The sequence below is a fragment of the Sturnira hondurensis genome, unplaced genomic scaffold (assembly GCF_014824575.4).
Source record: "Sturnira hondurensis isolate 20B ecotype Veracruz unplaced genomic scaffold, ASM1482457v3 Scaffold0022542, whole genome shotgun sequence".
Lineage (NCBI taxonomy): Eukaryota > Metazoa > Chordata > Mammalia > Chiroptera > Phyllostomidae > Sturnira > Sturnira hondurensis.
This window is the reverse complement of record NW_028095173.1, coordinates 694,727-710,704: the sequence shown is the minus strand read 5'-3', so window position 1 is coordinate 710,704 and position 15,978 is coordinate 694,727. Positions and strand designations below refer to the sequence as shown.

At 40.0% G+C, this 15,978-nt stretch overlaps 1 protein-coding gene across 3 annotated transcripts in view; it reads left to right on the top strand.

Moving 5' to 3' along the window:
• The first annotated feature begins 4,359 nt into the window (after positions 1-4,359).
• Positions 4,360-15,978, top strand: part of COPS4 (COP9 signalosome subunit 4) — a 40,392-nt gene continuing 28,773 nt past the window's right edge. For 2 of the 3 annotated variants that reach the window (XM_037035621.1, XM_037035623.1), the window contains exon 1: positions 4,360-4,666. In XM_037035621.1, the coding sequence (XP_036891516.1) occupies positions 4,593-4,666 (74 nt within the window). In that variant the 5' untranslated portion in view covers positions 4,360-4,592. The remainder of the gene's footprint in view (positions 4,667-15,978) is intronic. The other variant, XM_037035620.1, reaches the window with a different exon arrangement.

Sequence of the window (15,978 nt, the reverse complement as noted above, 5' to 3'; positions counted from 1 at the left end):
AGGGCTACTCAAACTTTAATGTGAAGGAGTTGTTAGATGGATTTTGTTAAAATAACAATTTTTACTCAGTAATTCAGAGCTGAGACTCAGTTTTGCATAGTAAAAAAGAAATAGGATTTGTGCACTTCCCTTGAGTTAATTCAAATATTCTTGGCTAACTTCCTGCTAAGCAACTGAAAAGAGGGTGAGAATAAGCTTTGAGTGTTATGCAAGTTTATTTTCTTCACTGCTATAAGCAAAACCTAAAAATATGCAGCCTCTTCTCGGAGGTTATAAAACCAGAAGACAACCAAGTCTAGGGCTTGTGCTGTCTGTTACTGCTTATCCAAAAAAACAGAGATTATTGGACTATAATTGTGCTTTTATTAATATCAGAGGCCAGTAATCTGAGAAGATGGTTTGTAAAAACCCTACATCTACCTTACTTTGAGCTTTCAGAAGCAAGTTTATATAAGGGAAACATGGGGATTTGGAAGGGGGAACTCTGTGCTCCTAGTGGGAGCATACACATGCTGTTTCTCTTGAGAGGGGGAACTGAAGGGGAGTCATACAGCTTCCCAGGCTGGCTCCCTTTGTTTATGTGTTATTTCTTCTGTTTGCATTAGCATTTCTCTCTTCCCCAGACACCATGGTTTATGACCAGGGAGGTTGTGTATTCTCTGACTAGGGAGGAGAGGTATAAACCATTTGCTCTCAAGTGTCTAGTTGGGGGAGATATGGTCTTGTGATTCACCAGCTGGCTGTAAATCTCTCAAACTGTTTGGCCTTGTTTAATTTTCTTGTCTCAGTTTCCCTATTCCACTTGCCCAGGAATTTTTCTAGCTTCTTATTATCCTGTCTCAATTGGGCAGTGATAATTAATAGTCTAGAAAGGGGAAGTCTTGTTATATCAAAACATTTAGTAAAATTGCTGCTTACAATAATTAGGAAGGCAACCTCCCTCCCTAGCTTATATAGCTCTAGTGTAGATATCCGGAAGGACACAACTTTGTGTCTCATGGCTTCTTCTTGTTTTCAATGATGTATTACAAGTAAAGTTTGAAGTCACAGTAATAAGGGGATACAATGTGCATAAATTCTTGGGCTTCACTAAGTTGAAAAAGCCAAATGCTAATGTACCTCTAAGTAGCAGACACCCATTAAGAGTTTCTGGCATACATACACAGAGCAGAAAACAAAGATAAGGTGAAGCAAAAACTAAATTAATAGAGTTCTCTTCTCAAGAAAGAAAAAATAGAGCTTTCTTCTCACTTAAGTCTATTGTTTCAGATAATTTCAAGGCTGCAATCACTAAAAAGATGGCAAGAATAGTTTGATTCCTGGCTGGTGAGGCTCAGTGTATCGAGTGCTGGCCTGAGGACCAAAGAGTTGCCAGTTCGATTCCCAGTCAGGGCACCAGCCTGGGTTGCAGGCCAGGTCCCTAGTAGGGTACACTCCAGAGGCAACCACACATTGATGTTTCTCTCCTTTTCCTCCAATCCTTCCTTATTTATGTTTCTAAACATAAATAAATAAAATCTTTAAAAATATACTTAAAAAAGAGAATTTTTAAAGTGGTTTGAAAACCACAGAAAATAACAAAAGAAAGAGATTAGGTTGAGCATAAAAGTAGGGAATAGGGCTAGTTTAATAACTACTTCTAGAAGCAACTTTGGGTATGGTTACTGACACCTGAAACTGGAAGGAAACAAAGTTTACTGAATGTTCAATGAAATTGTATTTTTTGATTTTATATATATATATATATATATATATATATATATATATATATATATATTTAAGCAACTATGCTGGCATTCTGCTATAGTTAACAACAGTGTTGGCATGAACCAGGCTCAGCACGCCAACCAGCTACTGGCTGTTGTTCTCCCAACAGTGGAACACTTGCCTAAGTATAAGACAACCTAGGTAGTTGCCTACAGCTGGGGGGAATTGTATTTTTGAAAAAAATAAAAACACTGCCCTGACTGGTGTGGCTAACTCGGTTGGGCATTGTCCCACAAACCAAAGGATCATCGGTTCAATGCCCAGTCAGGGTACATGCCTGGGTTGTGGGTTCAGCTCCCACTTGGGGTGCATTGCAAGAAGCAACAAATTGATGTTTCTCTCTCACATCACTATTTTTCTCCCTCTCTTTCTCTCTCCCTTCCCCTATCTCTAAATAAATAAATAAATAATAAGATAAATAAATAAAAATAAAAACCTTGAAAAACTTGGCCCACAGAAGCCTCCAATCGTTTAAGATCCAAGGCATTCTCCCAAAGAGGGAATACTCTCCAACATCCAGTTAATCTGTATTTAGAGGTCAAAGGTTGGGCCAACAGAACGTAATAGACAATAGAGATCCTCTCAAAGAGCTAAACTAGGGTTTAACCAAGGAACTTACTCCACTATCAGGATAGTGGCTGTTCATAATTCCTACCTGGGATTCCACCATTACTATCAACCAATAGCTGCTTTATTTCCCATTCTTACTTTTTCAGAGTTTTAACTGTGCTTATCCTGTTCCTGCTCCACTATCATTTTGTATTACATGTATGGGGGTATTAGGCAGATACTTTGTTATAGTCTATATGTCTCTAGACAATGAAAATCCACAGCCCGACCTGATGGAGAATATTGTGCATAATCAGACATCCTGGATTTTGAGCTGATATAGAAACTAAATGGGAATTTGAACTCTCTTCTTTAGGGGTGAGAGTATTCTCCTGTACAAAGAAGGATACACACAGATATTTAGGTGTCAGAGGGACAGAGTAGTAGAGATTGCTGATGATCTCCCCCAAACCATCCTTTTTCGGGGGGGGGTGTTAAAAGCTTGCCCAGTTGGAAACCAAATTTCCAGTCTCAGAGAGAACATGTTATATATTTTTTGCATATCAAGATGGAAAAAAATTAAAAAGTTTTATGTCCTTTGTAGCCAAGGGTGTAGAAAATTGCACTCCCACATATTGCTGGTAGAAAGGCAAAATTGTACCATTCTTATAAAATGCAATTTGGGGGCCCTGGCTGGTGTAGCTCAGTGGATTGAGCGCGGGCCTGCGAACCAGATGATCCCGGTTCAATTCCCAGTCAGGGCACATGCTTGGGTTGCAGGCCAGTTTCCGTCAGGGGCCAGTTCCCTGCAGGGGATGCACGAGAAGCAACCATACATTGATGTTTCTTTCCTCTCTCCTTCCCTTCCCCTCTAAAAAGATAAATAAATAAAATATTTAAAAAAATGCAATTTGGGCAACATCATGGATGGAACTGGAAAGCATTATGCTGAGCAAAATAAGCCAGGCAGTGAAAGACAAATACCATATGATATCACCTTTAACAGGAATCTAAACAACAAAACAAACAAGCAAGCAAATTGTAACCAAAGACACTGAAATACAGACCGTGCTGACAGGGTCCAGAGGGGAGAGGGGAGAGAATCACAGGGGAAAAGGGGAAGGACTCACATGAACAAGTATAAAGGACACATGGACAATAACTAAGGTTGGGGGGGCAGGGCTGGGAATACAAGAAAGAAAACTGTACTTGAACAAGAGTTAAATTAAAAAAAAAGAAATCCAAAAAAAAAATGCAATTTGGTGGGATCTTTAAAAATTGTAAGTAAATCTCCCCTTTGACTTTCTTCTTGGAATGTATTCTACCTATACACACATAAAATGATGTATGTACAAGGTTATCCACTGAGTATTCGTTGATTGATTATAAACAACCAAAATGTCTAGCTCTAAGGATTAAATAAACTATGGCATCCTTTCATTTTAGGTAATACTCTCTAGGTCTAAATCAGAATAAGGAAGCTCTTTGCATTTACACAGCAAAATATCGGAAAAAGTAAAAAATCACGATTAGAATAATGATATGGAGTGTTACCATTTGTGAAAACAAGAAAGGATAAAAATTTACATTTATTTATTTTCAGAAAGAAAATGTACAAGGCTATATAAGTAATGAATATAATTACATGAAAAGATAGACTGAATGCCTAACTTTTGTTCCAAATAGTACAGTTTCCAGAGTGAGAGGGCGTGTTATCTATAATAACTTCTGGACAACAATGGCACTGCCCTGGACAAATTGGCATTTAGGATCAACCCATACACAGGCTACAGAATACGAGAGGGAATGTGGACCTTTTAAATTGTGCTGTATTGTACCTACCTTTGATAAACTGACAATAAAAACAATTCGTTCTTAACCATAAGTAGTTTAAGAGCTGTTTTAAATGAACAAGAATAGTAAACCATACACGCGAGACACGGAACTTAATGAAAACGCCATCGTGTTTGCCTACTCGGAACTTATTAGAGTTGCACAAATGACACACTCCCTTGGAGTTTATCCACCAATCCGAAGTGGGAGCGTGCGAGTTTGAGCTTGTGGGAGAGGTCTGCGCGGGCCTCGGGCTTCAAAGGTGGAGCTTCGCGTTACTCAACCCTAGGGGCGGACCAAGCGTAAGCTAACACACTCGGCGCTCTGGCCCACACAGACGCTACTCTGTGGCATCTCCGGTTCACTCTGGCTGCGCTCTGGAGGACTACTCTCGTTTTCTTTTTGGTTCTGAGGCCTGTATCTTTGGCTGAGCTGGAAGGAAGATGGCGGCAGCTGTGCGTCAGGATTTGGCCCAGCTCATGAATTCGAGCGGCTCTCATAAAGATCTGGCGGGCAAGTGAGTATTTCCGAGGTCCATGGGAGGTGAGGAGGGAAGCCACAGAGTTGTTTTCCTTGGGTTGTCGGCGGCTTTCGGACCTGTGGCCAGTAGCCGGCCTGCGGATCAAGGGGGCGGGCCTGATTGCGGTTGTGGAGGCAAACGTTGGAAACAGCAGAAAGCTGGAGGGGGCCTTGTCTAGGAAGCTCTTGGGGCCCACAGACCTGCGGTGACTGGCAGCTTTTTCAGCTCTCGATAGCATCCTTACTCGTCTCCTGCGATTCTGGAAGCGCGTTCTGAGAGACGACTGCTCCCACGGCCTTCTCAGCCTTCTCTGGTGGCACTTGTTATCGATGGCTGGCCTCTCACACCGAATTGTGTATCTCTTTGGGTTTTTTTTCTTTTTAATTGAGGGAAATTTAGATTTTGGAACCTCAATGTAGGGTTTTTTAGGGAGATCGTTTCTTGAGGCTGTTGCGGGTTGAGGAGGTATAGCCGGTATCATGTCGTCCAGACCATTTGGACGATGTTATTTGAGTCCTTGTGTACTATCCACCACCAACTCTGAAGAAGAGCACGTGGGCTGATGTCCTCATGATATGAGTCAGGATGAATGGAACAGGTATCTGTATTGTTTGGCAATTTTGTCGCCAATTATGTAGAAGTTTTAGGTCCACTCCGAGTTAAAATTGTGACATGTGCCTGTCAACAGTGTTAATCATAGGTAGCTATAGATATTGTCCATTTCTCTTTGTAGATTTCACAGTGCTGTTCCTATACAATGAACATGCATTCTGTGTACAGTATGCTTCTCATATTGATTTCAGTATTTACATACTGACAGCTGAGATCATTTGATCTACATTAATGGTATATGCCTCCTCTTACCTGGGCATTGAAACTCTGACTAATTTATATAGCTATGCATCCCTTTCTTTGGTGGTAAATGTAATATACTTTTATAAGTGAGAAATTTTGCTCTGTATCTAGAGCTTTACTTTCTGTGGCAATTTACCCCCTCAGGAAACTGGAGATAATTAGATGACTTCTTGTTGACAGGGACAGAACAAAATGTGTGTGTATATACACTTATATCACACATCACATAGAATAGTACCTGACACTTAGAAAGTCCCATAAGATTATCTGTTACTCTTATTATTAAACAGTTATTAACTACATACTGAGTTATTGTTTGGGTTGGAAAATGACTTGACTATGCCTTCATAGCTGAGTACTTTTTGCATATACTTTTTTTATAGGTTTGGATGAAAGTAAAACTATCTTAGATTTTGCCCCAAGTTTGCCTTCCTTTATGTTTTATTGAAGAAAATAAGTGCATTAGTTATCAGAAGAGGTATAGTTTTCATGTATTTGCAGATATCTGAAATTTAAGCATTTACTTCTTCAGCTCTGAATTGCAGATAAATAATAGTACCTATATTATTGGGTGCTTTCGTTATTTATTGCTGTGTAACAAACCAAAAACTTAGTTGTAAAACAACTATTTTTTCCAGGAGTTTTTGGGTGAACTGGGCTGGTTTGCTGATGTTGTCTGGGCTCACTCATGCAGGTGCAGTTAGCTGGCAACTTAGGTGGGGCTGTTGGGCTAAAATGGATACCCATACATCTCTGGTTGGGTCTCTCTCCCCACATGGTCTCTCATTCAGTGGTTTAGCTGAGGCTTCCTTACAGAACCAAGAGGGTGAGAGTGGAAACTTTAAGACCTCATAAGGCTAGACTTGGAAGTCTCACATCAGTTCTCAAGTACTGGTCAAAGTAAGTCACAACACCAGCCCAGATTAAGGGGAGGGGAAATGAGTTTACCTCTCTATGGAAGGAGTGGCCAAGTTACACTGCAAAGGCTTGTGGTCAGAGGGAGGCACAATTCATTGGAGGCCATTACTGTAACAATCTACCCCATGGGATTATTGTGAAGATTAAGTGAAATAATGTGCTTGATAACTGCTAGCCAGTGCTTTCTGAATAAAGGCTTGGCCTTGCCTGCAGCTATATATCTGGTCCTATCTGAGCAAGAATGTGTCAGGATATTTATTCTCATAACAAAACGGTTCCTCCAGCTACATGCTTTATGATAGAAACACTCTTGAAATATATCAGTAGTTTCCCAGTTTACATTAGGAGCTTAGTAACAAAGGGTTCCATATTAAGGAATGATGGAGAAATTGTTTATAAAATATTGATACTGTGTGTTCCCAGCAATAAACAGGATATCTGAAAGAGTAGTTTTTAATAAATATCTGTATATATATATTTATTTGTTTATTGACTTGAGAAAGATAGAGATTGATTTGTTGTTCCACTTATTTATGCATTCATTGCTTGATTCTTTTATGTACCCTAACTGAGTATTGAACCTTGAACCTGCAACTTCCATGTATTGGGATTATGCTCTAACCATTTGAGCTCCCTGGCGAGGGCTAATAAATATTGATTCAGTGAATTCTACAAAGGTTTAGAGCTTAAATTTGAATTCAAGTTTGTCTGCTTTAAAAAGCACATTTTTAATCTATACTGCTTTTCTTGCCAAAACTTCAATTAAAAATGTTTTCCCATAACTATGAATTAACACAGCAGTATCAGTTGATAGTTTTGATAATTGATAGTGATAATTGGCTATATGAAAAGCATTTTTGAAAATTTCTACACTGATTTTGTACATATATGCATTGTGTTTGTTTGTTTTCTCATACAAAGCTTTAGAAGAGGAGGAGCTCCTTGAGAGGGAACATTTGAATAGATAACTGTTATGATAGCCTTGTTTTATTCCCTTAGCTAAAATCTACTTGGTTTTTCAAAACTCAGTTAATATGTTGTTTTTCCAAAAGCCTTCTCTGAACAACCACCAATATACACTCATACCCATCCACACATGGGACCTGGTTAGTTGCTTTTCTTAGGCCCTATGGCATCCTATACATATATTTTTTACCTCTGTCATAAAGAGGTATGGATTCTAGGTATCTGTTGAGTTAATCCTATACAAATAGAACCTTTTATGTTTTTCTTTTCTTTCCAATTCTGGATTGTGGAGGGTACAGAGGAAGATATTGGATCTTTGGAGTCTAAACATTTCATTTTAGCCCTGGCTGGGTAGCTTAGTTGGTTAGCTCATTGTCCTGATATGCTGAGGTTGCAGATTTGATCCCCAGTCAGGGCACTCATAATAATCAACCAATGAATGCATAATAAATGGAATAGCAAATCAGTGTTTCTTCTCCCCTCTCTTTCCTCTGTAAAAAAATTAATGAATTAAAAATATTTAAACACTTTATTTTATAAGCAATCAGCTTGGAGAAAGGAAAGCAATGGCAAGTGTTTTAGCTGCCTTTGATTATTAGAAAAGCTGTTTGGAAGAAGATAAATTCCTCTGCCTTACAGAGGTAGACTTTGGATTAGAATGGAATAAAATTTCAAAAATAGAGGATACACATAAGCACACACACACACACACACACACACCTCTGAGAATAGACTGTATAACCTTAAAGTCCCCTTCTAACTCAGATGTTCTAGTTTTTTGTTATTTCTGCACCCAGCAGTTTTAGTGGTTCCCATCCTAAGAGTGAAGTTCCCTAACATCTGGTGTTCGCTCTGTACCAAGAGCAACTTTACTTACATTTTTTATAATCCTTAAAAAGTAATATTATTTATATTACATATGTGAAAACTGAAATACAGAGGTGAATACCTTGCTCCAAGGTCACATAGCTAGTGGTGAAGCCAGAAAACAACTTGCTTGGCTCATAATCCCTTAAGTCTAAACATATCTACATTTTGGTCCTATATTGTTTTCACCAAACTGGACTACATTTCAGATAGTGATTTTTTTCTTTTTTGGTGCCTAGAATGCCTGTCTTTCCCCCATTTTTTCTCCACTAACACAAAGTTGAAATCTTTAGAATGCTTAAAGACAAACCTCATAAGGAAATTATTTCTCTGTCCTGAAAAATTATGTTAACACTTACCTGTTTTTAAGATTTTTGTCTTTTAATTATTGGCGACTTCATTATGACCTTCATACCCATACCCTATGTGGGTATGTTTTTACTTATCTACGTCAGTTAGCTTTTGCTGTTAAGCAAACCTCTGCAAAACTTGGTGGCTTAAAACAACAATCATTTACTTAGTTCATAATTCTGTTGGTTGCCAGTTTGGGTTGGGCCCAGCTGATGTTTCTTCTCTGTTCCACGTGGTCTTCTTTTCTGTTCCACGTGGTCTTGGTTCCACATGGGCTCCCACATGTGCCTGAAGTCAACTGCAGGTCAGGTAGGCATCTCTGCTTCTGTGTATTGGATGGGGCAGCGGAGGTGACTGAGCTACATACTTCATTATTCAGTTAGCCTGACTGTGTTCATGTGGCAACAGTGGGGTTCCAAGAGATAAAAACATATATAAGGCCTCCTGAGGTTTAGTTTCAGAATAGGCACTTCACTGCTATTGTAGTCTATCGGTCAAAATGAACCCAGATCAGAGGGTGGGGAAATAAACCACCTTTTGTTGTGAAACTACAAAGTAACATTGCAAAGGGACATAGATAGAGACAGTAAAAGAATTGTGGCCTCTTTCTGTAAATGCTCCACCACATTATCCTGGTTGAGTTTCATTTTATTTCTTGAATAAATAGGTTGGCTTCTTTCATTGTTCTGAGAAGTTTTCAGCTATATCTCTTTTTTTAAAAAAACTTATATTTTATTGATTATGCTATTACAGTTGTCCTGATGTTTTCTCCTTTTGCTCTCCTCCACCCAGTGTTCCGTCCCGCGGAACAGTCAACGGGGGTCCCGAGTCTACCTGAAACGGATGAATAGGGATGGGAGCAAGAGGCGCGTAGAAAGGCAGCAAGACAGGTTTCNATAGATAGAGACAGTAAAAGAATTGTGGCCTCTTTCTGTAAATGCTCCACCACATTATCCTGGTTGAGTTTCATTTTATTTCTTGAATAAATAGGTTGGCTTCTTTTATTGTTCTGAGAAGTTTTCAGCTATATCTCTTTTTTTAAAAAAACTTAATATTTTATTGATTATGCTATTACAGTTGTCCTGATGTTTTCTCCTTTTGCTCTCCTCCACCCAGGATCCCCCACTCACTCAGGCAATCTCCCCCACCATTGTTCTTGTCCATGGTAATGTGTGTAAGTTCTTTGGCTACTCCTTTTCCTATATTGTACTTTACATCTCCATGACTATTCTGTAACAGCCTATTTATATTTTTTAATCCCCTCACCTCTCACCCGTTCTCCTCCTCCCATCTCTTTATCTTTATCCTTTGGCATTTTTAGTTAGGATGTGTCTTGGGGTTGGATTTTTTGTATCCATCTTGTTTGGGACTCTCTGTGCTTCCTGAACTTGCATGTTTTTTTCCTTCACCAAATTAGGGAAGTTATTTTTTTCATTGTTTTCCGATAGACTTTCAATTTGTTGCTCTTTCTCTTCTCCTTCTGGTACCTCTATGAAGTGAATGTTGGATTGCTTAAAGTTGTCCCACAGGCTGCTTACATGATTCTCATTTTTTAATTATTTTTTCTTCTTATTGTGCTAATTGGTTGTTTTTTGCTTCCTTATCTTCCCAATCGTTGATTTGATTCTTGGCTTCATCCACTCTTCTTCATTTTAATTAGTGCATCTTTCATTTCTGACTGGATCTTTTTTCTGCTTTTGAGGTCTTCACTAAGTTCCTTGAGCATCCTTATAAACAGTGTTTTAAACTCTGCATCTAATAGATTGCTTATCTCCATTTTGTTTAGCTGTTTTTCTGGATTTGTGATCTGTCCTTTCATTTGGGCCATATTTCTTATTATAAATTCATTTTGGCAGCCTCCCTGTGTTTGTTTCTATGTATTAGGTAGAGGTGCTTTGACTTCGTCATGTCTTGGTAGTGTGGCCTAATGTAGAAGGTGTCCTGTAGACTCCAGTGACACAGCCTCCGCGTCACCAAAGCTGAGTACTTGAGGTACAAGCTTTGTGTGGGCTGAGTACACCCTCTTCTTGTCATTGAGCCTTCATTGCTGTTGGCAGATCAATGGAAGGGATTTACCCAGGCCAGTCAACTGCAAGGATTGGCTGTGACCACTGACCACCAATCTCTACCTCCCATGAAGGATCAGCTGTGTAGGACCAGGTGGTGGTGCTCCAGTGTGGTCTGTAGCTGTCCACTGGGTGTGCTGGCCCTGGGGTTTCCCAGGTGCTACAGGCCAAGATCAGCTGCCACTTGTGTTTTGCTTGGGGCCATCCTGCCTGAGTTATAAAGGAATCTGAGAGGGCTGCTACTTGTCCTGGGCTTGGGGATTTCCAAGCAAAGCCAAGCTGTGAATCTAGGAAGTTACAAAGCTTGAGCCAAGACCAGCCATTCACATGGAAAAGCAACTTGGGTAGGCCCATAAGTTCAGTGGGGCGGAGTCTCTGATGATCTCCAAGGCTGGTCAAACAGTGTTAGCCAGGTTGATTGAATCTTAGATATGGCACCAGTCTGCTGGCTCTGTGGGGAGAGGGCCCATAAAAGGGACAGTGGCTTCTTCTCGCCTTGATGCCACACACCTCAGCCTCCCCCTGCATAACATTGGTGCCCCTCAAGCCACCTCTCCCATGCTAGGGCCCAGAGGGAGTGAGTCTGAGTAGGTGAGTCCTGTGTGTTGGGTGTTTAAGAGGAACTGCTTGGGGCTCTAGCAGTTTCTTCCACTGACTTAATTTTTTTGCAGCCAGAAGTTGTGGGGGCTTATCTTCTGGCACTGGAACCCTGGGCTGGAGGGCCTGGTGTGGGGCTGGGTGGGACTCCTGGCTCCTGAGGTATGCCTCCCAAATTTTTATCTGCCACGTGTGAATATTGGACAAGCCCCTTCTGCATCTGTGCCCCTCCTACCAGTCTGGATGGATGTAGTTTCTTTAATTCTGTAGTTGTCACACTTCATTCAACTCGATTTGTGTTGTTAGTTCTGAGCTATGGTTGTTCTATTTTATTTGTAATTTTGTTGTGGTTGTGTGAAGAGGTGAGCAATATCTGCCTACACCACCAGCTTGACTAGACTTCTCCAGCTGTATCTCTTTATATGTAGTCTCTTTGCTATTCCATTTTCTTCTGTAGGACTCTACTGAAACCCATTATGTTCTCTTACTGTGACCTCTGTATCTCTTACTCTGTCTTCTAAACTTACCATTTAAGGTCTTCTGATCTGCCTTCTAGCTTATCAGCTCTTCACTTGTGCCGTTCAGAACTCCATTGAGCTCTATCTGGTGTAGCTAGGTGGATCAAGTGCTGGCTTGCAAATCAAAAGGTCACTGGTTTGATTCCTAGCCAGGGCACGTGCCTGGGTTGTGGGCCAGGCGCCAGTAGGGGGCAGACGAGAGGCAGCCACACATTGATACTGCTCTCCCTCTCCTTCTCCTTCCCCTTTCTCTAAAAATAAATAAAATTTGGCAAAAAAACCCCTCCATTGAGTTTTTAAGTTTGGTTATAGTACATTTGTAGTTTTATACGTTTTGGTGGTTCTTTTTTCAAATGACACTTAAAAAAGATTTTATTTATTTATTTTTAGATTATTTAGTTGCCTCTTGTATGCTCCCTACTGGGGACCTGGCATGCAACCCAGGCATGTGCCCCAACTGGGGATTGAACTGGTGACCCTTTGATTTGCAGGTCAGCACTCAATCCACTGAGCTATACCAGCCAGGGCTCAAATGACACTTTTTATGATTCCTGGTTTCTTGCTGAATTTAAAGCTTGTCTTTATCTCCATATACATGATTGTATTATGGTCTCTCCAATACTCCACTGTCTGGAGTCTCTGTTATTGTCTGTTGTTTTTGTTGGTTTTAACTTATATTGTCACATATAATCTTTGTTTGTTGAGCAAATTATCTAAAAATGTGTTTTCAGAAACAGTAGGAGGCCTAGGATGTTACCTTTCCGAGATGATTTTCATTTCCTTCTGCCAGGCACCTGAGGGTGCTAGCAGTCTAGGACTTAGACTTCAGAATTTTTTGCTTTACCTTGGTGATCCTTGGAATAGATTTTGTAACCTTACTTCCAAAGTGTTAGTGTTTTATTCTTTGGCAGGTGAGGAACTGGAATCTCTGTTCTTCTAGCTCTATTAGTCTGCTAGAAATCACAACTTGCTTCTCAGTTTTTCTAGCAGATGGCAGAATGTCCCAAAGGAGAACCCACCCCCTCCTCCACCAAAAATGCCTCTATCTCTCAGCTGTCTTTTCAGAGTCAGCTAATATTTTAAGGCAGAAGCTGTTATTCATCTCCTTATTTATGCTCTTATTCTCACCTGTTTTCTCTCTGTTAGGACTTTATGCTTTTTTTAACTTTATTTATCTATCTAAGGTAGGGTTGGTCTAATCATCTAGTTCACCATTACTGTAGATGAAAGTTCTATTAATACATGCCCATTTAACTCATTTTGGTCCTACATAGTGACTGGGGTACATTTTCATTAGTATGTTTTATTCCAGATTCCTTTCAAGTGCTAAGAAACCATGAATTGACTTACTGTACTTGAGCTCAGATACATATACATAATAAATGCTCAACAAACATTTGTTGATAAATGGATAGGACAGTGCAAGGTGCCTTAATTAATGAAACTTATTTTCGTCCATAATATTTTTTAAGGAAAAAATATTTGGTACTTGCCATGTTCTTGATGTCAATTGCTTTTCCATCTTTTCCACTGAGTACATACTGAGTGCTCAATAAAAAACTATTATTATTTTTCTTTAAATCTTCTCTGACTAATCTAAACCATTTTGTTTTTATTGTCTTTTGAATTAAAATATTACCTCCTTACTTATATTTCTTACACTATTCAGTTTTATTGTAACTTCTGTTTCTGTTTTATTGTAATATAATACTTGATATATTATTTGATTTTTTTCCTTTATTTTCCCAGCTATAAGATCTTAAAAGACTAAGGTTACTTATACTATGTGGTGTCATACACAGAATCTTCTATAGCATCTTCAAAGGGCTAGGTGCTCAATTAGCATTTCTGGGTAATTTTTTATGGCAATATTAAATGGCTATTTAAATCTCTTACATACATGGTTTATTAGTCATTCGTTATTTTTATTGTGAAACAGTAAGTTCTATTCTTAGATACTAGAATTTACATAGTAGAGAAAAAGCAAGGCAGCATCTAGGCTCAGCTCTGTACCTTAATCTATTAAAGTCAAGAGTTTGAGTAGGCAATTTCCAGAACCCTGGCAAATTATATAATTTGGGGTTTTTTTGTTTGTATTCCTTTTATTTTTTAAATATATTTTATTGATTATGCCATTACAGTTGTCCCATTTTCCCTGCTTCATTCCTGTCCACCCTGCACACTCTCTCCCGTCCACATTCCCCCCCTTTAGTTCATGTCCATGTGTCTTAAGTTCTTTAGCTTTTACATTTCCCATACTACTCTTGCCTCTCCTTTGTCTATTTTCTACCTACCATCTATGCTGCTTATTTTCTGTACCTTTTCCTCCCCTTTCCTCCTCTCACTCCCCTGTTGCTAACCTTCCATGTGATCTCCATTTCTATGGTTCTGTTCCTGTTCTAGTTGTTTGCTTGGTTTGCTTTTGTTTTAGGTGTGGTTGTTACACTTATAATTTGTCAATATAATAACTGTGAGTTTGCTGTCCTTTCACTGTTCATATTATTCATATTTTTAACCTTTTTTTTCTTAGATAAATCCCTTTAACATTTCATATAATAAGGGCTTGGCGATGATAAACTCCTTGAACTTGACCTTATCTGAGAAGCACTTTATCTGCCCTTCCATTCTAAATGAAAGCTTTGCTGGATAGAGCAATCTTGGATGTAGGTCTTTGGATTTCAGGACTTGGAATACTTCTTTCCAGCCCCTTCTTGCCTGCAAATTCTCTTTTATTCACAGGAACAAGTATAAAGGACACATGGACAAAAACTAAGGCAGGGGCGGGAAATGGGAGGGACTTGGGGAGCACTGGGTTGGGGGGGTGTGGGCTGGGATGGGAGTAAAAGACAGAAAACTGTACTTGAACAATAATTAAATTTTTAAAAAATGAGACACAAAGAAAAAAAAGAAATCAGCTGACAGTCTGATGGGAACTTCTTTGCAGGTGACTGTCCCCTTATCTCTTGCTGCTTCTAGAATTCTCGCCTTCATTTTAATCTTGGCTAATGTAATTATGATGTGCCTTGGTGTGTTCCTCCTTGGGTCCACCTTCTTTGGGACTCTCTGAGCTCCCTGGACTTCCTGAAAGTCTATTTCCTTTGCCAGATTGGGGAAATTCTCCTTTATTATTTGTTCAAATAATTTTTCTACTTGTCGCTCTTCCTCATTCCCTTCTGGTACCCCTATAATTTGGAGGTTGGATGTTTAAAGATGTCCTGGAGGTTCCTAAGCCTCTCCTCATTTTTCGAATATTTTTCTTCATTCTTTTCTGGTTGGATGATTAATTCTCCCTTCTGGTCCACTTTGTTGATTTGATTCCCAGTTTTCTTCCCATCATTATTGGTTCCCTGTGCATTTTGCTTCATTTCACTTACTGTAGCCTTCATTTTTTCATCTAATTTGCGACCAAAATCAACCCGTTCTGTGAGCATCCTGATTACCAGTGTTTTGAAACTGTGCATCTGATAGGTTGGCTATCTTTTTGTTGCTTAGATGTATTGGCTCTGGGGCTTTGATTTGTTCTTGCATTTGAGCCTCTTTTTTTCCTTGGTCTTGTCCTGCTTGTTATGTAGTTAGGGGCAGAGTCTTAGGTGTTCATCTAGGTGGGGCAACCCCCATGACTGGGTTGTGATGCTGTAGCGGGGGGCAGGGTCAGGCAGGAAACAGTGGCACTTGCTCTGCTCTCTCAGATATCAGTCCCCTCTGCTGCTTCTCACAAGAAAACTGGGCCCTTCTGGTGCTGGTTCCCGGGTGGGTGGGCTTGTGTACATTCTAGGACCCTGTGGGTCTCCCCAACAAATTCTCCCGAGTGACTCTCCTGGCACCTCAACACCCACAAGTGTTTTCTATCAGTGCTTTTAGGCTTTATTTCCTGGCGCTGGGGCCCTAGGTTGTGTGGTCTGTCTCAGTGCCCATTTTTGCCTGGTTTATCTGCGTGAGAATGTGTGACTGCAGTCTGCTGACTGCCTTGCACGCCTCACTGGGTCTGCTCCTTGGCACCCTGCACCCAAGGTCTGCTAGACACTGCCTGCGAGCCAACTGTCGCCTTTTCCTGCTGCAATCCCGCTGCACTGGCCGCTGACACTGCTCCTCTTACCAGTCGGGATGAATGGTTGTCTTCGTACAGTTCAGTTTTCTGTCTGCTTGTTGTTGTTTTTTTTGTTTCTAAATT